Source organism: Podarcis cretensis, assembly GCF_951804945.1.
Source record: "Podarcis cretensis genome assembly, chromosome: 5".
Classification (NCBI taxonomy): domain Eukaryota; kingdom Metazoa; phylum Chordata; class Lepidosauria; order Squamata; family Lacertidae; genus Podarcis; species Podarcis cretensis.
The window spans coordinates 47,389,446-47,414,800 of NC_137174.1; the positions used below are offsets into that span (position 1 = coordinate 47,389,446).

A 25,355-nucleotide genomic window follows, 5' to 3' on the forward strand; every position below is an offset into this window, starting at 1 on the left:
AAGGGCAGTTATCCCAGTCTGTTGGTTTGTTAAATACTCTTTCATCATTTGTCTCTTCCTTCGCCAACAGCAGACTTCACTGCCGTCATTTGTCATGCAGTTGCACAATGAAACTCCTCTATTAACCACCTTTAAAACATTGTATTCTGCACGCTTATGGTAAACTTGATGCACTGTTGTTCATGTTCTGGTTTTGTTGAGTAGCTGACATTTCAGTTTTCTTACCTTTTTACCCATGTAAAGGAAATACTCCCCAACCGAGTACGTTTCTGGTATCAACTGGTAGTTTTAGAAATGCTTCTGTATGTTGTTCCAAGTTTATTCCATTCCATGTTTTCAGGTGCAGCCACTCCTAAGTTTTGGATTGTGAAAGTATCTGCTGTAAGCATTGCAAGGAAATGTGTTTCTATTTTCATAGTTCTCAATACATTTTTGCACTGAAGTAATGCTCTCTGCCAACAGCAGCAGTTAGAGAAATCATGGTTTCCAGAGGCAAAGACTAATGTACTTAGATTTTCAGAAGTAACTGTTTAGTTTCTGTACATTAAAGGTTAGGGTTTCATACATTTGCTGTAAATCTGAAGGAGTTAGAAAAACAGAGGGTGTTTTGTTTAACAGGCGTGTGTTCCTGGATTAGTTGAATAGGCCTATTTTTTTGTTGCAATGCACTGAGTCCCCGCAAGCCTTGGTTGTATTTTTGAGACTTGTTTCTTTTCCTTTTTAAAAACCTTTAAAAGAGTTGGCAGTAACCTATATATCAGTTCAGTCAAATAAAAAGTTGCAGTTCCTTACTTTTGTGCTCTGTAGCATTAGGAGTAAATAACCTGATTACCTTTGAACAGGATTTACGGATCAGTTAGTTTAGGTGACTTGGAAGTTGTAGAGAAGGTTGATGGCACTCTTACTTTTTAAAGCTGAGAAGCAGAGTCCCAAAGGAGATTATTTGTGTACACTTGGGGACTTGCAAGAAGTGATGCCATAACACAGAGAGATCACCTTTCAGGTTTCTCAAAAGGATATAAGTCACAGTCCTATGCCTACTTACCTGGAAATACGTTCATGGGATGTAGCATTAGTTGTCAGTAAACATGTATAGGATTAAGCATCAAACTTTACAAAATCACAGTTTGTGGTATGGAAATTTCTGGTATACTGAGTGTCATAAGGCACTCAGTGGCTGAGGCTAACGGGAGTTGTAATCTAAAACAGCTTCAAGACACCAGGCTTGCGAAGGCAACCATGGGCTTTGTGGACCTCACTGAAGTTGTAAGGTCATATTAAAAGAAATCAGTCTTCCAACGGATTAGTAATATATATATATTTTACAGATTTGAGTACAGTGGTACCTCAGGTTAAGTACTTAATTCGTTCCGGAGGTCCATTTGTAACCTGAAACTGTTCTTAACCTGAAGCACCACTTTAGCTAATGGGGCCTCCCGCTGCCACCGTGCAATTTCTGTTCTCATCCTGAAGCAAAGTTCTTAACCCGAGGTACTATTTCTGGGTTAGCGGAGTCTGTAACCTGAAGCATATGTAACCTGAAGCGTATGTAACCCGAGGTACCACTGTAGTGATGTTGTCATTTTAACTTTATTAGAACAGTTATAGAAATGTGCAGCTCTGCCTGAAAATGTATAATTGCAACATAACATCCTAAAACTACAGTGGTATCTCGGGTTACGCTTCAGGTTACAGACTCCGCTAACCCAGAAATATTACCTCGGGTTAAGAACTTTGCTTCAGGATGAGAACAGAAATGGCGTGGCGGCGGCACAGTGGCAGCAAGAGGCCCCATTAGCTAAAGTGGTGCTTCAGGTTAAGAACAGTTTCAGGTTAAGAACAGACCTCCGGAAGGAATTAAGTACTTAACCCGAGGTCCCACTGTATATAACTGTGTGTGTGTGTGTGTGTGTGTGTGTGTGTGGAAATGTCTCCTAAGAATGTGAGGTGAAGATCTCTGAAATATAGTGGTTTTGTTTAAGGAGCCATGGGGCTGTTCCTTCTGCTTGAATGGGTGAAGCCCTGAGCATGGTGTTGTAGGTTTTGTATGTATGAGGTTTGCACATAAAGCCCTGTGTGCTTTTCCTTCATTTTACTTTCCCTAGCTTTCACATTCCCTCACATCCCTTTTGCCATGTACTCTGATGTGGAGAGAGTTAAATAATGGAGGAATCAGGAAGGAAGATCTGATACTGGTTGTCTGATATTAAACATTGATGTTCAACTTGGGTCTGTAGACATGTTTTTCCTCCTTTAAATATTCTTAATTCAATCCAGAGGCCTGAAATGATCTGAAGGAGCACCTTCTACCATGTGAGACCTCTCACTAGAATTTCAGCCTGGCCCCACCCACCACTGAGTCCTGCAGAAGATTGGCTTTGAGGGAGTGCAACTCTAACTTGTGTACATAAAAGGCTCTAAGAAGCAAATCTGTGTAAAATGAAATAACCTATAGAAAGTGAAAATGCCCAGGCATTTTCCTTTTTATTTCTCAGTGGAAGAACAAGGCTTTTAAAAGTGTGGGCTGGTCCCAGAAGGCCTCCCTGGATCCTGGGCCAACTTGTGCTGCTATACTCTTCTTTTTCCAATGGACAATTTTTTTTAATAGTCCTTCAGCTTCCATAATACCATGCTCTGCTCCAATGAATCAATCAAAAATACATTACCTTTGAGACTGGCCCGATCCTTTTTTTAAAAAATAGCTAATGCTAAATATCTCTTCTAGAATGGAGTCATTTTTTTTGTACGCAGTCTTGGTATTTACGCTGAGGACTTGTTTGATGTTACACTTACTGGTGAGTTTGCTCCCCTCCCTGCAAACATAGAATGAATTGGCAAAGTGTTCCTTCAAGCTTTTCCTGTAACGTCATCATGTGCAACACAGTGCAGCTATGGATTTAAAGCTTAAACAGGCTTTCCCCAGCAAAACTGCACACCACTCTTCTCTTGTCTAGGAAAACAAATGATATGACCTTTGAGATAAATGTTGGTGAATTGATATGTGAGTGGTGAAATGAGCAGATTTCAGATCATTTTCCAGTATGTGTGATGTACCATGTAAGGAATCTATATTTACTTTAAAAACAGTCATAGTTCAGTACTCTGAAAAACAGCGTCTGGCTTTGGGCAGGCTGTCTAACATCATTCTATAGTAGTCCAGATTGCCTATTCTCTCACTCAACATAGAATTGGGTTGGACTGATTTTGGCCAAGTTAGTGCTATACTGAATTTCTGTCAGGTTTGGATTCACATTAAAAAAATCCCAAGCAATTTTGTAGTGTAGTAAGGGCAACAACTACAGTTTGGCACAGTATATAAAAAAAAATGGTTTAATGTGGATGGGAAGTGTGTTGACATGTTAGATATGCATGGCTAAATTATGGAAGGGATGGTTTTAAAAGATGGTTTTGGAATAAGATTAGGGAAATGCATTGGAGATTGAGACTGCCAATTCATGGAGGATCAGTGGCTGCTAGTCATCATGGCTGCGAACTGTCGCCATTGTTGGAAGCCATATGCCTTTAAATACCAGTTGCTAGGAAGCAGAGGTGGGAACAGTGCTGTTGCATTCAGTTCCTACTTGTGGACTTCCAATTGGTGTATGGTCGGCCACTGTGAGTATAGGATGTTGGTGTAGGCTGGCCTGATCCAGCAGGGCCTTTCTTACACTGCCCCAAGGTTTACGCAATGCTCCTCCTATAGTCCTGTTGCTGCCACACTGCAGACAAAACATGTCTTGTCAAAGCGTGACTTGTCATGTAGTCCAAGCTCGGGTTCTTGGCTTGTTTTTCGTGCAAACAAATCATCAGCAGTAAGCCCAGAACCAACCTTGGATTGTTCACATTAAATAATAGTTTGTTTTAAACTATGGTTTAGCATGGCATGCAAGCCAGGCCTTTCCACCATGCTCAGTGCTCTCCTTTCTCACAGGAGTTTACACCAAGGTTATGTATCTATTTGCATTTCTCTCATAATCTGCCCTTTCTCTTGAGACTTCATGGTGAGATCTCAATACAGTTCAAAATGAAATTAAAATAAATGGAAAGATTTCAGAAAATAAAAAATTTGGAGCCAGTTAGCCATCCTGTCCATTGTAGCATGCTAGCCATTGTAGCATGTTAAGTAAGCATGTTTACATTGTTTACTTAAGCTGTAGATGTTTGAATTCAGGCTAGATTGGTTTTTGGCGTGTCATTGCAGCCATTCAGAAAGCTATGTTGTACCATGTCAGCAGGTTCTAAGTCACAGTGAAGAGAAGATTCCAAAAATATATAGGAGGTGATATTTTCCTTTTTCTAGCACAGTTTTATTGAAAATAACGTCATTTGTTACTCTGGAGCAAGTCTGAAACTCTTCAATGTGTTTTTAAAACATGTAGAAATTGATAAAATAACTTGTATGCAAAGTCTTAATAAAACGTTCTATCATGATTAAGGTCAGGTATCTTGTGTTAAAAGATGTGCAGTTTCTAGTTTGGGTTGGGATGTTGTAATCACCTGCTCTTCAAGTACTTCTTGTCAAGTGATAAAGAAAACGTTTGGCACGAGAACGTCCATCTATCCTTCTAACAAGATAGTAGGCTATGGGCTGCAAAACATTTCAACATCCATCTGGAAGGAAGAGGTAGAGGAGGAAAAAGCCTATTCATTTCAGAATTATCAACAACCAGATTGTGTTGCATGGAATGGCACTTCCATGTATTAAGTGGCATCATTGCTTGGTCTTATTCCAACAGTGTTTATGAAAACAAAGTTCCTTTGTCCAGTTTTGTTAAGTGGTAAGTATTGTGAAGCCACTTCAGTTTCGGAACTGCATTGCACATTCAATGTGCTCTTTTGTGAAATGACCACAGTAGGTGTAGGTAACCCAGCTGAAACTGCACCCAGACAAATATTGAAGCAGTGATCAGCAACTGAAGGCTTACAAGTGTGTGTGTGTGTGGAGGGGGGAGAGTAGAGACACCAGGATAGCAAACGCTCAGCCTCCCTGGCGCCCTTTTTCTAGTTTCAGATTTGAGGCGTTCCTGAACCTATTGCAAATGCAATTGCATGTTGCAACAGTGAGCAGGGAAATGTTTGTTTCGTCTTTCTACAACTAATGGGGAGGTTGTGGTGACCTCATACAGGTTCAGGCATGCTGACTGTTGTTTGTGCCTCTTAGAGTGTGCTGCATGTGCCCTGTACTTCAACACTCTCTGTAGGCTTGCATATTTCTGGTGTGTATCATTATGGCCAAATCCATATGTTATGTCATTGGAATGAATGTTACCTCAAAGGCTTTCAGATGGCTGCTGTGCCACCAGCCCTATGGAGATTGATGGGATTGCATTGTAAGTCTCTACAGCTGCCTCCATGCCTGGGGCTGGTTGGACACTGAACTGGGCTGTCCTGCTGATCCTTGGGAAAAACCAATTAAAATAGCATCCAGGAATCTTGACCCTATGGAATTGTTTTGTTTCTGCAAACACCCTGCCACTTTTATGTTTGAATCAGACATGAGCAGTCTTCATCCATGCAGTATTTTCTTTTAGCCTTCTGGACACAATTCATACTGGAGTTTTTAATCCGGCTGTGAAGATCTGAACTATCTGGATGCCAGACACCATAGAAACATTTTTCCTCTTCTGATACTTTGCAAACAGTGACCATATTCCAACAGTCAGATGTCAGCTTAATCAGCTGATATATGTATAAGCTTCATGCACTAACACACAGCCCCCTTTGTTCCAGTTTCACTCTTCCTTTCACAGAAGTGGTGAAACAAGGCAGGAAGCCAGAGTTGATATGAACTTCCAGTTCCTGACTTGTTGGAATCTATTAACCAAAGTTCCATTTTTGGATGTAAGCAGAAGCTTACTGTGGCTTCCTTGGTCACTCAGATAAATGGGGAAGCAAAGGAACTGCCTGCAGGTGCATAGCTCTCAGGCATATCTCAGCTTACTAAGGGGAGCTGCGATCATTCAAAAGTGGCTGCTGTTTACTGACTGCAAACACACCTATCTGTAAGATTGACCAAGAACACTCTTATCAGTACTATTGGTGATATAGAAAAAGATATTGGTGTCCATCACTAAAGAGTCCAATAGTTCCTAAGGAACTTCCAAAAATTATGTGAGAACTTTGTATTCATATTGGCTTGTTGTCATTTTAAATAGGAAAGTAATATTTGGATACCTAGGATAATTCAAGTGCCTTTTAGCAACATAGTAACAACACTGTTTCGGCTGAGTCACTCAAGTCGTGACAAGTTCCTTGTATGTACTGATAAACATAATAAGCTTGCTTCAAATTTTAAAAACACATATGGATGGAAAACCACTTCTAGTTGTGCTTAATTTTTTAGAGAAAAGTTACCATAAAGAGAGAGCAAGAGAGAAAGAGCGCTCTCTTAAAAAAATATTCACTTGCAGAGTGAGAGAAGAAGATGGTTACAAACAGTGACAGTAATGCAGTTATCCAATTATATTAGAATATTAAAAGTTTGGGTTTGTAGCCATAACTCATCTTAATATGTAGCCGATTAGCAGAAGTAAGGCAAAACTGATCGGAACCCTGAAGTCATGTTCATGTGCCTTAGTGAGCGTTTCAGTAGCCGAGTGCCATTTATGACCTGGCTTGGTTGCTCTCTATTGCCAGTTTGCAGTAATTGGACCAAGATTACATCTTCGTTTTGCATCTTGTATTCTCATAACAGGTGTCTGCAGACTCTAGCTCCTCCATGAACTCCAACACACCTTTGGTGAGAATAACCACTCGTCTCTCCTCCAATGCTGATGCTCCAATGTTGGCAGGAGTCTCAGAGTATGAACTACCAGAAGACCCAAAATGGGAGTTCCCAAGAGATAAGTAAGTGAAATTTTGCCATTTATGGTATTTCAATAACTCTGGTAACTGTGGAGCAAGGAGACCTCAGTCCATGCTTCCCATGCTCTTTTCATTTACAGTTCTTCCACTTATGTCATTTGCGTTTGCTGATGCTAAGGCAAACCATAGTAGTGGGGCCTAGGCAAATTATATATATTTAAATTTAAGACTTTCCTCTGAAGAACATAGTATGCCTTGAGGAGATTCTATCTTTATTATCAGCTTTCTGCCTGCATATTTGTATAAAACAGCCAAAAAAGAGAGAATGACCTTAATGGAGAAGTATATATATTTCTTCTCGTTTGAATGCTAGCTCCATTATTTATTGTTCGACAAAATGTTGTCCGGTTGAAAAATGGACAAAGAAACATTAAATTAATTCACAGAAATCAGTGGACACAATTTGCAGCCCATCATATTGACTTCCTTTTCCCCCCAGACTGGTACTTCCAGCAGCCATGACAGACTAAAAAAAATATTCTTTTTTTCATAATACAAACATATTTTGTGGATTCTCTTATGCATCCTATGTGTCATGTGCTACCTTTCGCTTTTGGAATGCCATCTGTGGTGCATCAATAGGACTAACATGATGGTGCATCAAGAGGGCTAAGGGGCTTTCAAGCAACATGAGCAAATCTTTCCCCACTGCCACCATGAGCTGATATGGAGTTGTATCCAACAGTAGCGCTCAGTTGACAGTACAGTTTCTGTCCAAAGAATGTATAAGCAGGCATAGGCAAACTCAGCCCTCCAGATGTGTTGAGACTACAATTGCCATCATCCCTGACCATTGGTCCTTTTACCTAGGGATGATGGGAGTTGTAGTCCCAAAACATCTGGAGGGCCGAGTTTGCCTATGCCCGATGTAGAGGGAAGCCATTTCCAGTAATTCCCCATTTCCCTTTCAGCCTTCTCTAAATCAGTTCCACAGGCCTGGGGGCACCCTCCAGAATGTATTTGGAGGGATACTGGGGGCTGTAGGGAAGAGGAAGATTCACTGAAAACTACTCCCCTGGACAAGCTTACTGTCAGCTGAACAACACTGTTGGATACAACCTATGCTCTTTAGTGCCTGGTGTATGCTAAGCTTATAATATTGAAATGAAACAGGACACACATTAAAACGAGGATTAATTTTAATTAGTGTTGAATTTACAGGAAAAAATAGAAACATTTTAGAAACTGTGCTACTGTTTGAAAACTTAAAACCACTTTTTTGAAATTTTACCTGTTGATTAAAAAAAAGAAAAAAAATTATTTTATGTTTATTTATGGAAATAGTCTTAATTATGTGGATGAAAGATGGTGCCATGCATTTCACTTGCCACCTGCAAGATTCTAGTCAACAGTGGGGGTCTGTCTATATAATTCTGTCAGCCCTTTCCCTTAGGGGAAACATTAATGCGGAAAATCTTAGAGCATTAAACGTTAGAAAACAGCATTCGGCATAAATGTGGGTGGAGAGGGTTTGTAATGAAAGAAGGCTCTTTAAGAGCAGTTTATTAGATTGGGGGCTGCAGAAACACAATGACAGAATTGTTGTGTTCATATTAGAAGCACAAGAGCACATAAATTAACCATTTTCCAATGCAAATGTTTGCTTTCTGCCAAGATCTTAAATTCAATTTTGGTTTCGGGGGGGGGGGGGAATGCAGCATGATGTCAGCACAAAACATACAACCCTTTGGTCTTTGTGTATTGTCAAAGTAGCATGCAATTTTCATAAGAGATATAGCCCAGTGTATACATTCACATTAGCATGATTAAACTGAGAGCTTTTTTCAATTAAAAGCCCCCATTTAAACTCATCCCATTTGATTTTTAATCATGGCATTTTGCCAAGCCCACTTAATTTTCTCCAGGAGAGAATACAGTGGACTCCTCTTGCACCAGACACATTGCAAGAACTAGTGGAAGAGGTAGGCAGTAGAGGCTCTGTTGTTAGTTTAACATATGGTCTGTGCTTAATTTCTAATCGGAGATTTTTAACAACAATAATTTCTATCTGTCTGCTGTGGAAAACTGAAAAAAACAATAGTCAAAAACGCAAAGCAAATAGTAAAGAAAACAAACAAACAAAGCTGCATATGAAAAACAGGATCCCTTATCCCCGATTCATTTCAAGATAAATTCTTGCTCCAGGGAGGGCACCTTTTACAATTAAGTAAGACAGTTGGATCACCTTTGCAATATTGACAAACAAAGACCTTCCTCTCAGAAATCTCTCTGAATTCACAGTGCTAAAATGCACGTCACAAATAATGATTCACTGTATCAGTATAAAGGTTTTCTGCCTTCATTCGTACAGGAAGTTCTTTGGCCATTAGTATCAAGAGGGTGAGGAGATTCTAGTACCATTGCTGTAAAGTTTACAACACTTTGTGTCTAGATATGTTTGGAATAATGAATAGGCCTTATTTTCTTACACAGCCATGGAAGCCCTTCTGTCTAGTTGCAGATGCAAATACAGGGGCTAGTTGTGATTACTTAGCAGTGAAGAAAAAGGTACTCTTCACATGCTCTGTGGTGGTTCATATGAAGCACTCCCCAAAGTTGGTAGAAAAGAGAAGCCTCTCTAATTAAGCTTCCTTGTCACTTTGTGGCCTTTCTGGAAAAGGAAGGAGGGCCACATCCACACCGTACAAATCATACCGTGTTAACAATCAGGGCTTCCCACAAAGTATCCTGTGAACTGTAGTTTGCTAAAGGTGCTGAGAATTGTTAGGAGATCCCCTATTCCCCTCAGAGCTACAGTTCCCAAAGTTCCCTGTAAAGACAGATTGATCGCTAAACTACTCTGGGAATTGCAGCTCCTCTTTTTGCAAGTACATGAAGAGGGTCTGTCATGTAAGTGGTAAGTGCACACACAGAATTTGTTCCTCAGAAAACTCGCTAGAGGCGCGTGCACAAGCCCTGAAATCTATTAAGACCCTTGTTAGTTCTTTACAACAAATGCTCTGGTCAAAAGTGGTCTGCTGAAAGATTATTTTATTTTTCGCTCTTGAGTTTCGCCGACTTCATCTCCTCATCAGATGCCAGGCGCTAATCCTCTGTTTACATCCCTAGGTTGACGCTAGGGAAGCCCCTTGGGGAAGGATGCTTTGGTCAAGTTGTTATGGCGGAAGCGGTGGGAATCGACAAAGACAGGCCAAAAGAAGCCGTTACTGTTGCAGTGAAAATGCTGAAAGGTAATATGGGGTGAAAGGGAGTATTGAGCGAGGTGGCAGGTTCTGTGAATAATGTTTCTTTTGTGGCGTCCAAACTCTCTAACTGTAGAAGGCCAAAGTTCATTTTGTTCACCTCAGGCTTCAGCAGTTTTCGGTATAAATCAGTGCCTTTGACAGCCTATTTATCTTTAGCAGCAGGTATTTACAAGCAAGTCAAAGTCTTGGTACAATTGTTTATTCCTCAACTCTTGATTTGATCCACAGGGAAGTCTACATGCTTTCGTTTGGTTGGCTAAAAGTTACTGAAAGGCAACTGTAGCATAAATGCCTTAGGTAAACAAATGACAGGACCTGACCTAGTCTCTTCTAACACATTTAAAAAATGTGCATGTGAGAGAGAGAGAGCAAACATTTGTAAAAGGCAATATATAGAAATATGATGGTGATGATGATATTTATTCTGGGATCTAGTATATGTTTATGTGTATTGGATTTTATACAATTGTGGGCTTTTAAATTTTGTAATTTTATCATTGACCGTAATAAAACAAATATACTATACTTAGTCTGGGATCTTAATTTTAAAAATACATATTTATACTTATGCCTGAATAATGGCTGACATTGTAAACAAAATAGGTAATTCTTCAAATGCCTTTTGCCCAAACAAAAGCCTCCAGCATGATAGGGAATGCATATAAACAAAGAAAAAGACCATTTAGGATAACTTCTGAGTGACATATGCATCGCTAATTATGGAGCTAATCCATTATTTGGTGTGCTATCAGTGATCTTGTATAAGTATTATTATATTAATATAATAATATTTTTTTAAACTACTGAACACTGGAAAAAATAAAAATATTTCGCATGAAAGTCTTGCCAGTAATTCTCTGATATGTTGTTTGCAACTGAGATATCTGCATTCAAGGTGCAGAGATGGGCAATTAAGGAGGTCTTAATTTAAAGTGTTACTGTGTTATATGGTCTGATATGACACAAGACATATTCATCTCCTTATGAAAATCGGTTTTAAGTTTCATGGAGCTGGAGAACCACAGTAGGAAATTAAAGCTTTCCAAGGTTGGCCTGTTTTACAACCTCCCTGCAATATATATATATATATATAGAGAGAGAGAGAGAGAGAGAGAGGTTTCTGAAGTAGAATTCCCAGACAAGAGACTGATAGGCATCACATTGAAATCGTAACATTTGGACTACATCATACAGTAGGACTTTTTGATGGTATATAAGTTTCTTAAAATTATTTGTGATACAGTTTCCCTTCGTTCTGTATGTGTGCGGTTTCCTAATTTTTGTTATATGTTCTTTTGTTTTCATGGAGGTTTACTCAATGAGAAGCAGAGCCCACAGCTTAAACAACAAAGGACCAGTGGTTTACTTTGTTGCTGGCCTTGGGAACCAGGGTTGCAAGGAAACAGTGTTACTATATCTCTAACTTAATGGCCTGTAAAGTACATCAAGCTAGTTGGAGAGCCTGCAAGGAAACATTGTAGCAGAAAAAACCACTTGAGCTGGTGCGCTAGTTTAAAACTGTTGGTGGAACTCATTTTGTCTTGTGCAGATGATGCTACAGAAAAAGACCTCTCTGACCTAGTGTCCGAGATGGAGATGATGAAAATGATTGGGAAGCACAAAAATATCATCAATCTTCTTGGGGCCTGCACTCAGGACGGTGAGTGTCGTTTTGGTTTTACAGACCGAAGGTGGTGATATAGTGCAGTTTTTAGTATGTGACATACTCTTGTCTGTTAATTCTGTGCAAGTGTAATAAAAATGATACTGTGGGAGAGTGGAGTGGATTTTGAAAATCTGCAGGAACTTGAATCACTGGCTAAAAGGAGAGGAATATAGAAGCAACATTTGTCAATTATTTTTACACAGTACTTTTCTCTGATTCAAATGCTGGGTGGATTAATTTATGTATTTATTATTTTTCAGCCTGCCCATCTGATTGCTAGGGCACGTTGCAATAACAACATTAATTAAGTTCATTCTGGGGTGGGCAGACTTCAGGCGTTTGGGATCTACTTTGTTTTTTTTCACTGGAGCCAGGTGCAGAATACCGGCTAGGGAAAAGACAACACTCTCTCAGAATTAAGGAACAGGGCACCTTTGAGTGGATGCTCAGTGCAGGAATGTCTACAGCCATGCCACTTCAAAATCCACAATCCACTCCTGATTCCCTCCACCCCAGCTTTCATCATCACAGCAGCCTTAGTTAGAAGGGAAACAAATATTTTTGTTGTTGCTATTGTTCAGCAGTTTGGAGCCAGAAACCTTGCTGATCTACTGCAACTCTTGCACAGTTCTACCGACAGAATGTGATCTGCATTCCTCCTGTATTACAGCCTATTCTAACTCTTTGGTAACTGAAAGCTAGCGTTGAAAACTGAAAGCTAGTGTTGTGCTGAACACTAGTTTCACAGTGGTTTTTGTTCCTGTTCATTTGATGGAACAATAAAGAGCAAATAAGATTCCAAAAAGTAGTTGGGAATGAGTGGGTGGAACTTCATGATGAAATTCATGTGCACAAGTTAGCTCTTCAGTGGACCTTCTACATTTCCTTGATGTCTGAAAAACATGAGATGACTTTCACATGGTCAGAAATGGAGAGGAATAAAAAGTACAAGGCATGTTAAACTTCCTGCTCCTTTTGTTTTACCTAAACATCTCGTGCCAATCTCAATATCCCTGTTCATTTGCTTTCCACCCCCTCAGTTATTGTCACATGAAAGGGAGAGCAAGGGTGAACTCGTTTGGCTCACCACCTCCCTCACATCTCTGCCAGCATTACTGCAAATCCCATATGTTGGTGCTGAACATTTGCAGCTGGGAGCCTGCTGTTTAGTAGAATCCCTGTCTGATTTAGAAACCCTTTCTTCAAGTTTAGTAGACTTGCGCATGGAGCCTACTTGGGTAGAAAAAGTTCCCTGCTGCAGAAGTTCAGACCCCAATATGTGTGGGACTGTACAAATGCTGAGAGAGATGGTGCATGTCAGGGGGTCAAGCCCATGGGTTCATCTCCTCTCCCACCCCTGATGGAGGAGAGACCTGAATCTGGTTATTGAGCTTAAAGAATACAAAGCAGAAACTGCTCCACCTCCCTTCTGCTTTTGGTAAGACTGGAAGGGAGTTCTTATGATGAAGGCAAAATGTAGCAAGAGTGCATATTCTGCTTTGTGATCTTGTGTATGTTCACCTGGAGTAGGTGGATGGGTAGGTATGGCGTCATAGTCGGGGGGGGGGAGAGAGAATGTGAATGTTTGAAGGCAGCTGATTTGAACTGAATATATTAAAGAGTTGGGTGTGTTTCAGACTCCAGTAACTTTTATTTTGTGAGAATCACCTCTTTTATTGAATTTATACTATTCTGCTCTATTTGGAAAATAGTTCTATTTGTTTTATAATTGCAATGGTTTTATCTCTTTTTTATAATTGTATATTATATTGTTGCAACCTGTCCTGGGACCATAAAGTGAAGGGCAGATGAGAAGTCTAATTAAAAAATAAACATGCTACTTGTACTACAGACAGAATGAATTTATTTTCTAAAGAAATACATGGCAATAGCATTTTGAGAAAAATCATCCAATGAATCGGAAAAGATTCATGCTACTATCCTTTTTATGGGTCAGTAGAATGGAATATATATATATATATATATATATATATATATATATATATTGCTCCTGGTTTTCATTCATTCATATACTGTCTTATCTGCTCACTTTGAAGGACCACTCTACGTGCTGGTTGAATATGCTTCGAAAGGGAATTTGCGGGAGTACCTGCGAGCACGGCGGCCACCAGGGATGGAATATTCATTTGATATTAACCGGGTTCCTGAAGAGCAGATGACATTCAAAGATTTAGTCTCATGTACATACCAGTTGGCAAGAGGCATGGAATACTTAGCATCACAAAAAGTAAGCCACTGTTATTGAAAGATGACAGCTTTGTGTTACTAAATGAGCTTGCTCCTTCCTTCCTTCCTTCTCCTTCCTTCCTTCCTTCCTTCCTCTTCCCTCCCTCCCTTCCTTACATCTACAAATTGCATTTTTGAAGAAACAGATCTGAAACATGAGATTGGCATCCTGAATGTCACAACACATTCTGAGTTTTATACTCATATACTGTCCCAGTGTTACATCAAGCTTATGGGCATTGCTCAGGCCCAGAGACAATAGCAGTGTTCTTGACTATTTGGGCAAATGGGTATTACATTCTAAATTCCAGTGATGATTCCTCTGGTAGAAGGTGAGGGTGTCAACTCTGGAAATTTCGGGGAATTCCTGTTCCGGATGATGCAGGAAAGGTGGGACTGTAGGGAAATAGGAGGAGAAACCTCTTGTGGAATTGCAGAGCATTTCCAAATGCAGTTGGCAACAGTCATAGAATATTTTGCAAATTAGGTTGATCAGGGCTGCAAAATTAATAAATAAAAGCAAGTAACCCTTAGTGCTAAATAACTTGTCCACTCCTTCCTTTTCAAGTTTTTCAGTTTGATCCATTTGAATGGCAGCTTCAGCTATTTTAATATTAATAAGCATTTTTACTAGCAGAATTGTTCATAGAGGCTCCAGTAAAGAGCTGCATTTAATTTGGAAGCAAATGTATGCGTAAGTAATCAAATGCCAGGTTATGCCGGCTAAGGTTTCTTTTAAAGACAGAACAAAGAAATCATTATTCGGCAAACAATATCAGAAAATGAACTTAGATATTCATGAATTCCAATATTGATGTGGATGAACTGTGAGCTGTTTAGCCAGGCAACAAAAGCATAACCTTGAGATTTGCCTTATTAAACTAAAGCCCAAACAGTTTACTAAGTTACTGAATATGAAAGAGAGCACCATTCATTTCCCAAGAGGTTTCAAGGGAATTCCATCTGCCGGCATTGGCTAATTGGTGAAAAGAAGCAGCAGCAATCCTGTGAGCAAATTAGTCATTTGTCTTCACTTAAAATATTTGCCTGCTGAGAAAACTAACTGTAATAGCATCATTTTGATATTCAGTCCTTGGAGATCCCTCCACAGCTAAACCTTAAATTTTCCTGTGCCTGTAAATACAGTGCAGTCCTCTGCTTAATAGACTAAATAAGGACGATGGTGGAGGTGCAAGGCCAGCTTTCTTAGTAACTGAGTCAGACAGAACATAACTGGCTTTGTTGTTGACTACAGCATTGTGTACTAGCACATGCTAATCAACGTTCCTTTATGTGAGTTGCTTGTTAGACCAGAAGTAATATTTTCTAAATATTTTAGTCTGTATTTAAATTTTGCAGGCAGACATTCCATTTTTTGGATGCTGTACTTGTGCACATAGTGCCAAACCATGGTTTAGCATCGTGTGGGAACATGGTCATTGTCTTTTTGGCATGCAAGCCAACTTCAGCTGTTTAAATAGAGAAATGCAGTTGCTAAGCGTGCACAAATCTTCTGCCCTAGAGAAGGAGAAACCGCATACTTGAATGAATGCCAACCCCCAAAAGAATGGAAATGTACCAGCAGAATGGAAGGTTTTGAGAGTGCAAGGCATTAAACAGATAGTAGTCACATCTGAGAAACTAAACAAAAGGGAAATACATTCTGATTCTTTAAACAGCTTAATATTGACATTTCACCAGCTTCCCCATAACCTTACTTGCTCCTTTGGGCAGAAATAATAAGAGTTTATATTTTCAGGATGTTCTTACCATCCAGGAACAGAAATACACAGAAATTCAGCGTGTCCTGTTGTCATCTTTATAACATGACATTAAATTAAAAAATGCAAATGCAACAGATTTTACCAGGCAGTTAAACTTGTAATGAAATAATGTTTATTTCTTTATATCACCACGCAGCCTTGTGGGACTGGTAAGCAAAAGAAAAGTCCCTCTTCCTCCCCTTTAATACTCCTTCGGCTTGACTGCGGTGGATAGATAGAAATCATTGAAAAATGCTTTCTAGAATTGAAAAAAACTGTAATGTTTAAAAGGGTCTTACTGCTTCTGTGAGTCATGTAATGTGCTGCACCAGCAAGACTGTGCAACCCAGAGGTGGATTTAGGGGTGCATGGCTAGTTTGATTGCACTGGACCCACGGGAGGGTGTGTGTGTCACAACTATGATTTAGAACGGAGCATAAGAGGCAAGGAGATGCTGATTTTGGTGTTGCCCAGGGCGCCGCTGAAATTTGAGACCCCGAAATCTAGATCTGCCACTGTCATTTTGAAAATGATTTGTAGAATGAAAGAAAGGCCCATTCACAGTCTTGGCCACCTCAAAAGTAAGGTGACATAAACCCTCTGCACACCACCATGTGAATTTCACTGACGTTTTCTCTCCCTTTTTGATAGTTTTTGAATGCAGGAAAAAATGCCTGGCATAGCACTAGTTCTGACTTGACACTCGGCCAAGGTTCATAGTTTGTTCCTTCCCTGTGAGATTAAGGGGGAGCAAAACATTACTATAATGTGCAAACTGGACCACTGTTTTTGTTGTGATGTAACTATTCTTTTGGAATTTAATGGCATCCAATAATTTCTAATATAGATCTTGATGTTGCTGGAATTTTATTACAATGTTTTATTTTATGGGTTTTTATTTTAGTGGATCAAATCCAGATCTGCACCTTGTGATTCAGATTTGGTTAAAAGAAATAACATGACAAAGAATAATTCCTGTTCAAAAAGCCCATCAATAAGAGCATGTAGTGTTGCACTGCGGAAGTATGATATCCTGGACCAAAAGGAGAAAAAAAAAATCCAGTAGAAAGTTTCACAACATGTTTCTCCTGCTGCCTCTTATTACTAATGACAGAAGAGCTTAAAGCAAGCTATGGTTTCCATCAGCAGGCAGAACTTCCTTTCTGAGTCAAGAAAGGTCAATTGTGCATTTTCAAAAAGGTGCTGACGTGAAGGGAGGAAAGAAGGTTAAGGGTGTAGGAGACCACTTTCAAATTTCATTATTTACGTTTTCTACAAAATGTTAGTTTTTCAAAAGTCAGTAACTTGGTTTCAAAATGCCAGTCAGCTAGTATGCTGGATATCTCAGAGGGCACAAATGTGCTACATTTCAGCCTTTTTGGGGGGTGGGGTAGAGAATATAGTTGTTTTTACTTTTATATACTTCTGCAAAAAGTAGCCACTCTGACTCCACATGTTAACTTGAAATCCTGTTCTAATGTAACTTAGAAGTTGTTGAGTCCATACGAACGGGGTTTATAGTGGAAGTCATTGAGAAGCTATTTCAGGAGCCGTATGATGCAATTTAATGTACAGTTTTAAACATTTAATTCAGTTGAAGGATGGTCTCCCTTCGCAGCATAAAATGGAGTTGTGAGTTTTCAAATGCATTTTCTTAGAGATTTCTCTAGTAGTCACTAAGGGAAAGATTTGGTTGCTATCTTGCCGTATTTTAAACGCTCTCATAAAAGCAGTGGAAAATAATTACTTGGTATCACTGTATACTATTGCAGAGTTGTGCTTTAATGGCGAAAGATAAAATCAGCAGGTTTTAAGTGGCAGGAGACTTTAGACTGGTTTCCTAGGAGAAATGACAGTATTTCTGGAGCCTTTGGTACATGTTGCTTGACTATTTTTAGGGATGTTGAAACCATCTTCCCAGAACGCTTTAACATGAGTGAATTGTCTTCTGACAAATGTGTTTTAAGTATAGAAAGTTGGCCAATGGGAATTGTTTTCAATGCTTTAAAACAAAACCTGCCTTCAAGTGATTGCCACGTGTCATTTAGTTTCCACCTGCATTCCCTACCTCCTCACCCTTTCTGAAGTCTCCCAGCAATGTTTTTTTCCCAGGTGCAGAAACACAGCTGAGAGAAATTGTGGGGAGGGTCAGATTATAGCAGCAAGAATCGCATGGCCACAACATTATGTTGTTCTGTACTTCCTTCTACTCCCAGTCCTTTGAGGCATAGTCCAGAGGACAGAAACAGATCCATCAACTATGCCAAGCGAAGGAAAATCACAATGGCAGTGCCCTCCAAGTGGCAGAAATGCATCTTGCTCTTGCATTTTTGAGTTGTGTACTCTCAGTGACTTGCTTGTCTGCTTGTACTCAGAACTTGCTTGTCCACAGCATAAACAAATTGTAGTGATCTGTGCATAATTTAATACAAAAGTCTTTGATTTACACCATTTTAGTTTTGAGGGACTAAGTATATGAACTCCTTGTCTCCTTTTGTTCATCATTTTAAAAGAAAACGTTTCATAATCCAAAAATGTTTTACATTTTTCGGGGGTGGAGAGAAGTGCTTTTTAAAAACGGGGGTGGGGGGGGGTACTTTTTCTGGAATGATTCCATTTTTCTCTGAGCCTTCACATCTGTCCCTGACTGTGTGTACCTGAATGAAGCAGTGTGAATTCTGATGGCTGAAGGTTTATCAAGTTGGGAATCGGGTTGCAGATGGGATGCGTGTACTCACTTCTGTGAATTCATATTTTAAATTTTATTTTCCAGTGCATCCATCGAGATTTAGCAGCAAGGAACGTTTTGGTAACTGAAAACAACGTCATGAAAATAGCTGACTTCGGGTTGGCCAGAGACATCAACAATATAGATTATTATAAAAAGACTACTAATGTAAGTGCATGGCAGTCTTATCACTTGATCCGGTATCTTTTTTCCTTGGTGCATTTAAGTATGGCAAATGTATTCCTAATGGACTTCTTGTACAGCAGCCTAACTTTTAATCAAAGAAATGAAAATAATAGGCAAGTGTGTTAGGATTCCTAACTCCTTTTTACTAGGAAAGGAAGGTTATCTGCTTACACCGGCTGGGAGAGTACATGTTACATGATGCTTTCTAAAGGATAAGCTTTAGCCTTTTTCGTTTTATGGCCTCCATGAAACTTGCAGCACATTCTTTGACTGTTAGCTAGATACCGAATATGAATATAAATTTGGCTTTTTGTAATCAACGGATAATTTTGTGGAATGTATCCATTATGAAATTACTAACATTTGGTTTTAGTTTTGTAGAAGTCTTTTATTACCCACATTTCAGCAGAAGCTTATGACATTCTTGGCAATCCGCTGGTTAAATAACAAGCACTCCCCATTTAAATGGCATGTCCTCACTGTGGATAGCAGCTTATTCTGGTGTTTGTTTTTTTTTAAAAAAAGCAACAGGATCTCTTAGCATACAAAGTAGTGATTAAATCTATATAGAAAAGGCCTAACATGCGGGGCTTCTCTTGCACATTATACTAGAAGCCCCTGCGTGGTCATTTACATGAATCATATTTCTGGGTCAGCTGTCATTTTAGTTAACTTATTTATTTAGTACATTTATATTGCATCTTCTTTCCAGCACAGAAATCAGGGTTCTTTACATCGGTGGTCTCCCATTGGTCTCCCATTTAGACATTGAACAGATCCAGTCTGTGGGCATGTGACACTGAGAAGGACTATTTGACTTTGGTTGAGGAGAGGAACTGCTAAACAGGCGGCGACCATTTTGTGTTTGTCCAACTGACACACAATCACTGATGCCCGGGTCCTTTTGGACCTAGCAGAGGGCAGAACAGGGGCAGGCTAAAGCAGTGCGTGTGGGGGCCAGGAATGGAATCCCCATGCAAAATGGTTGCCGCCTGCACAAGGGCATATTCCAACATTTTGGTTTTTAATTTTTTTTACCCCTGAGTATGCTTGAATACAGCAAAATAAAGTGCTCCCTGTATTATACAGGTTCTGCAGAGTGCTGATGATTGGGGAATGATGCCTTGGTGGGGTGGAAGCTGTGGCAGAGCTTGACTTTCTGATTCTTTCAATTCTGAATAAGACGTTTTAAAATTCTCATTCTATAGAAGTTAATGAGAATCACAGCTATGTTAATGAGCCAGGAGACTAAGGGAAGAGGGGTTGTGTTTTCTAATGTTTCATGGAACTGTTAATTTGCTTTAGCAAAATTTAGTATTGCAGCTTGACTTAATCTTTGCCAGATTCATTGCTGAAATTGACTAATGATCAGTAGATAACCAGTTGCTGCTTTTCTATTTTATGTCCAGGGTCGGCTGCCTGTGAAGTGGATGGCACCAGAAGCTCTATTTGACAGAGTTTACACACATCAAAGTGATGTGTAAGTAACTTTATCTTAGAACTTTACTTTTATCTTTTTATTCATTTATAGCTTCTTCCAGTGTACTTGAATTACATGTAATAGAAATATATATGCAACAGATTAAAATATGTCTCTCAACCTTTGATCCACCAAGGTAAATTAATTTACTACAAGCCAGACACCTTTATTCTGGCAGGTTAAAAAGCTGGAAAGAAAAGCTTTTTGTGCTTTGTTTTTTTGCAAAGGCTTTTTTGTTTTTTAAAAAATTACCATGGAAAACTTCAGAACCAAAGAAAGCAATGGATATTTTCAATCTCATTGCTGCCTCATGGACTCATTATTTCAGCAATATTGTTGACCTCACTTTGGTAGATTTTATATTATTTTCCCCTCCTTTACTTCCTGAGACCTGTGACTGCCGTTTTATTCCCCAGTAAGTGGTAGCTTTAGAAAGTGAGGATTTTCTGGAAGACTGCAGACCAGTGCTCTGTTACTAATCTGGCTGGCTTCAAAGCACATGAAAGGTAGAAAACACTGGCTTCCTCTTGCCAGTGCGGAAGTTTACTTCCCTTGAACCTTCTTTACAGATGTGCAGCTCTGAAGCATTGTTTTAAATGGTTTGGTTGGAGCATTTTCTGAACCAAAGTGTGGAGACACTAAGACTTGAGTTGCTGTTAATTGTTCGTAAATCGGTGACTGCAAGGGTTTCCTCAGAATTGCAGGTACATTTGGACAAGAAGCAAAATAGTCAAAACAGTCTGTTTCCTATGCTAGTCCTCACCTGTTTCAGAATCCCATGCAAATGTCTGATGCACATATTTGTTGTATTCATGCAACCTTTGGGCTGTCATCAGCCTCTGACAGCAGATCACACACAAATGCCATTGCCTTACGCAGTCCTGCCTTTACGGATTGTCGAGACGTATCTGCAAGCAAATATGGTTTGGATTGTAACTATGGAACAGGTTGCTTATATTTGGATTAGATTCAGCCAGACCCTACTTACATCCCATGATTCCGTGGTTCTGGTTGTGTCTCTTTGTCTCTCTCCTACGTGTGTGTTATTATGGGGCAGTCAACGTGGTTCCCTCCATATGTTGTTGGACTACTACTTCCATCATTCCTGCCCATTGGCCACATTGGCTGGGGCTGATGGGAGTTGTACTTCAACTGGAGGGTACCACATTGGCTAGCCCTGCCATACTCTTCGCCCAAAGCACTCAGAGCAGTTTCTGCATGATTCCCAGAGGTTTTCCATCCAGGTTGTTTGCAGAAGCAGATCTGCTCAATTTTTAGCAAAAGAACTGAGTCACCCCCAACATTTCTCTGTTTTTCTTTGTTTGTTTTCATCATGAAGTACTTCCTCAAACAAAATGATTTTTATATTTGGAGGGGGGGGGTAGATTATTGGTTTCTGCAGGATTGGTAAAAAATGGCAAGGTAGATGGATAGCTATCATTATTCATCTGCCGCCAGAAAGAGGAAAACAAGCAAGGAAAGCAGCGTTAAACAACTTTGCTGCTCAGATCATAAGGTAGGTAGCTAAAAGTAGATGTCTCTATGCTGTCTTTAGTAAATCTGATTCAGCCCCATTCTTATTCCCTTTCTTGTTTTAGATGGTCATTTGGTGTGCTAATGTGGGAGATCTTCACTTTAGGAGGGTCACCGTATCCAGGAATTCCAGTGGAAGAGCTCTTCAAGTTGCTGAAAGAAGGACACAGAATGGACAAACCTGCCAATTGCACCAGTGAACTGTAAGAACTCTTTCTTGCTGGGCCATGGGCTGAAGAGGGATGTGCTAATATAATCAGCAATATTTATATGATACAATGGGAGCACTATAACATTATATGCATGTGCACACAGGGCAGCTTCAAAAATGAGTATTGAAAGAGATTAAACTAATCAGGAACAGGGAGGGTCCTGAAAATACACATCACAGCTGTTAAAAGCCAGGATAAACATCACATGTCTGATACTGCATATTTTTAGCAATATGAACAGGAAGCGTATGATTTGGGAAAGTTTTAATTATGCAGTCAGTTGTGGACCTGCCAAAAGTACACCTCAATAAGTTGATCTTTTTGTTTGAGTTGCACTTAGACCAGGTCCAGCTGCAGACTTCAGGGGCCCTCAGCACAGTGCTGCTGATGCCCTCTCAACAACCATTTTTCTTCTCTGCCCTCCTCGTTGGGCCCTCAACAGCAGGCTTTACACAATATCTGACTTGAATCATGCAAGTGTATATCTTGTCTGAAGTATTGTACAGGGTCTGAAAACCCCACAGGCTTTTTTTTTAATTTAAAGTATTTTCTTTACTCATGCACCTGTCTCATACATCCCAAAGTTGCTTTCCAGACCTGTTTTAAGCACAGCATATGGTTCACAGATTCATCAAGTAACCAGCAGTGGAACATGTGATTTCTGCTCACATATATGCTGTGGCCCAATATGTGGGGCCTTCCAGTCAGTTATAGGAACATGTTTTATCTTTAGTGCTATGCATGAAATAGCCCCAGTCTAATGCCAGTAATGTCCTAGCTCATCCCCATATAATGTATTTGAAAGAGTGTGGATAGTGATCCTGTAATTCTCAAGTGTGGGGCTGGAAATGGAGCTGTATGATTGTATGACTGAACAAAGCCAGTGTTGGAACAGGCTATACAACTGGCAAGAGAGAAGAGTATTGGGAATGGAGAAGCCTCACCACTTTTTTTTAAAAAAAACTTAAGGTAGCATTCCACTATGTTTTACTCAGAGTAGACCCATAGAAATTAATGAACCTCACTTAGTCATGAACACAGGAGTGCCTGGCGTGCTCTGGTCCATGGGGTCACAAAGAGTCAGACACGACTAAACAACAACAACTTAGTTATGGTCATAATTCAGTTGAAGAGCCACCTATTTCAAAATCACTAATCCCAGCCGATATTGGGTTTGGATTGCCCTCTTGGAGTTATATGAATGCTCCAGCACCGTGGTTCAAATACAGATTCACAAATTGCCTGAGCCTGGGGTGGGAGAAGTTGTGTCGCTTAACAATGCTCCGAAATATACCCCTTGGCCAATCCCTCAGGCTTTTAGATATCAGCATGAAGCATTTGTTTTTAGGCAAATGGTTTGTTTGTTTATTCTAAAATAGTCCTAAAGCAAGATACAATACCAGTGAAATGCAATAAATTTGTATATTAAATTGATCAGCAAAACAGTAAAACTGCTGAGAGTGCAAACACTGTCAAACAAATGAACTTTTATATTTACAAATGGTGAAATAATTTCCACAAGAACCATTCTTGGTTTGCCTAGTATATGCTTCACATAATGGTTACTCAGATTCTCCCCTGTGAGCTGCCTTGAGCTTTATTTCAAAAGACAGAACATAGGCTACTAAGGATGATGATGATAATAATAATAATAATAATTGTATATGTAGAATACGAATAAGCATCAATGGAAATCACCAACGTTCATAATGCATGCATCTTAAATACTCCAGACTGTAACATGTGAACACACCCTGACTTTAACTGAACAGCCCTGAAGTATTGTGAATATGGAAGATGCCTGACATAGACACATTGAGTTAATTAACACAATGAAATTCTGCCTTCCACAGCTACATGATGATGAGAGATTGCTGGCATGCTGTGCCTTCCCAGAGACCTACTTTTAAGCAGCTTGTGGAGGACTTGGATCGGATCCTCACTCTCACAACTAATGAGGTGAGTAAGGCGCTTGCTTTTTAAACTTCTGAAAGAACAAGCAAAATGCTTTCATTGTTATAAGGAGCATCTTAAATGAGAACATGCCTATTGCAAGGTATGTTAAGGAGAGTTTGTGCATTGCAAGGCCCCTAGCAGTGAAGGGCACTTGCACAAGTTATGCACAATAAACATTGCACACATTCCCTGGTAGAATCCCTGTTCACAGAGTACAAAGCACTGAGCACTGGTTTTGCCCACACTACAACCATGTCCAAGTTTCTGAAAAACAACTATTAATTTCTATGGATAGACTAAAAGAGGTGCATTCAGTGTATTAATCTCTTCCTCTAATCCGTGCCAGTGAGAATCACCCCATTCCATCCTGAGTTCTTTTTCAGGGTTAAAGTGCACTGCAGTTTGATTCCGATTTGTATATATGTAGGTATAGTAGAAATAGAAGTCTGAACACAGCACCAAGATCAGTTAAGTATTGTAGAGGAGAAACAGTATTGGAGATTCTGTTGAACCCACAAATTATAAAATTTCGTAGGCTTGCATTTTAATTTGAAATGGAGTTTCTTCCCAGGTTGGTATTTATTGTGGAAGTAGTACACTCTTGAATACTAGCTATCATGGATTGTCTTCCATGGTAAATTGTGAGCTACATGGACTTCGCCACATCTAGGGGTCATACTATAGCCGCATATTGAAGCTAACAACCAAGTAAGGATTATCACATAAATTCGTCAACTGAACCATCCCTCAGTGAATATATGGATCTGTTGAATATGTGTGAATCACATGGATAAAGTCTTTCACTGGGTATCCCTATAGCTTTCTCCTTCCATTTGTGGTAGAAATTTCCCGCTCCATATTTTTCCTAAAAGCTGTCATGCTAATTTATATTGAGGAAATGACAACTTCTTTTGAAGTCAATGGGCTATTTGCCATTGATGGTAGAGGCGCCACAATTTTAGCCTGTGCATACCGATAGATTCATATTGTCTCTAAATAGACACGGAGATCACAGGGACCAGACATGAAAGAGTACTTACAAGATATGGAAGTAACATCAGATCATAAGTGTACTATGAAGTTTTTTTTTTTTTGCTGTGTGCCATGCTTCTGTTTATTTTACATTGAATTAACCATCACTGTCTTAATAGGAAAACATTCACTGTTGTTCTTTTTTAAAAAAGAAAAATCACATAATTTGTTAAAAACGCACGCACGCACACAGCCCAGCTTTTAAAAATTGATTTTTCACATCTTAGAATCGTAACTTGTGGTTTAGCAAATGAAGCGATTGGTATTTAAATGAATACAGCTGCTCTGCAGAAGTTGAAAGAGAAGCAGCATTTCAAGGAGAAAAAATAACTTTATTCTCCTGCCAAAACTGTTGTTTCAAGAACTTCTATAGCCCTGGCTTCAGATTCAGCTGACACTATAGCTCTTTTTCTCCTCTTCCTCTTCTTTTTAAAGATTTATTTTATTTTCATTAAACATTTACAAATGACAAATAAAACGAC

General features: G+C 39.5%; 1 protein-coding gene and 1 long non-coding RNA gene across 9 annotated transcripts in view; one reads left to right on the top strand and one right to left on the bottom strand.

The window, feature by feature from the left end:
- Window positions 1-25,355, top strand: part of FGFR2 (fibroblast growth factor receptor 2) — a 146,375-nt gene that overhangs the window by 117,529 nt on the left and 3,491 nt on the right. For all 8 annotated transcript variants that reach the window (XM_079976635.1, XM_079976640.1, XM_079976636.1 and 5 more), the window contains 8 exons: window positions 6,695-6,846; window positions 9,934-10,055; window positions 11,620-11,730; window positions 13,794-13,984; window positions 18,520-18,642; window positions 20,070-20,140; window positions 21,739-21,876; window positions 23,739-23,844. In XM_079976635.1, coding sequence (XP_079832761.1) covers window positions 6,695-6,846; window positions 9,934-10,055; window positions 11,620-11,730; window positions 13,794-13,984; window positions 18,520-18,642; window positions 20,070-20,140; window positions 21,739-21,876; window positions 23,739-23,844 — 1,014 coding nt within the window. The remainder of the gene's footprint in view (window positions 1-6,694; window positions 6,847-9,933; window positions 10,056-11,619; window positions 11,731-13,793; window positions 13,985-18,519; window positions 18,643-20,069; window positions 20,141-21,738; window positions 21,877-23,738; window positions 23,845-25,355) is intronic.
- Window positions 558-25,355, bottom strand: part of LOC307216475 — a 163,024-nt gene continuing 138,226 nt past the window's right edge. Inside the window, exon 3 of the long non-coding RNA XR_013839108.1 lies at window positions 558-4,611. This is a non-coding gene — a long non-coding RNA (uncharacterized lncRNA). The remainder of the gene's footprint in view (window positions 4,612-25,355) is intronic.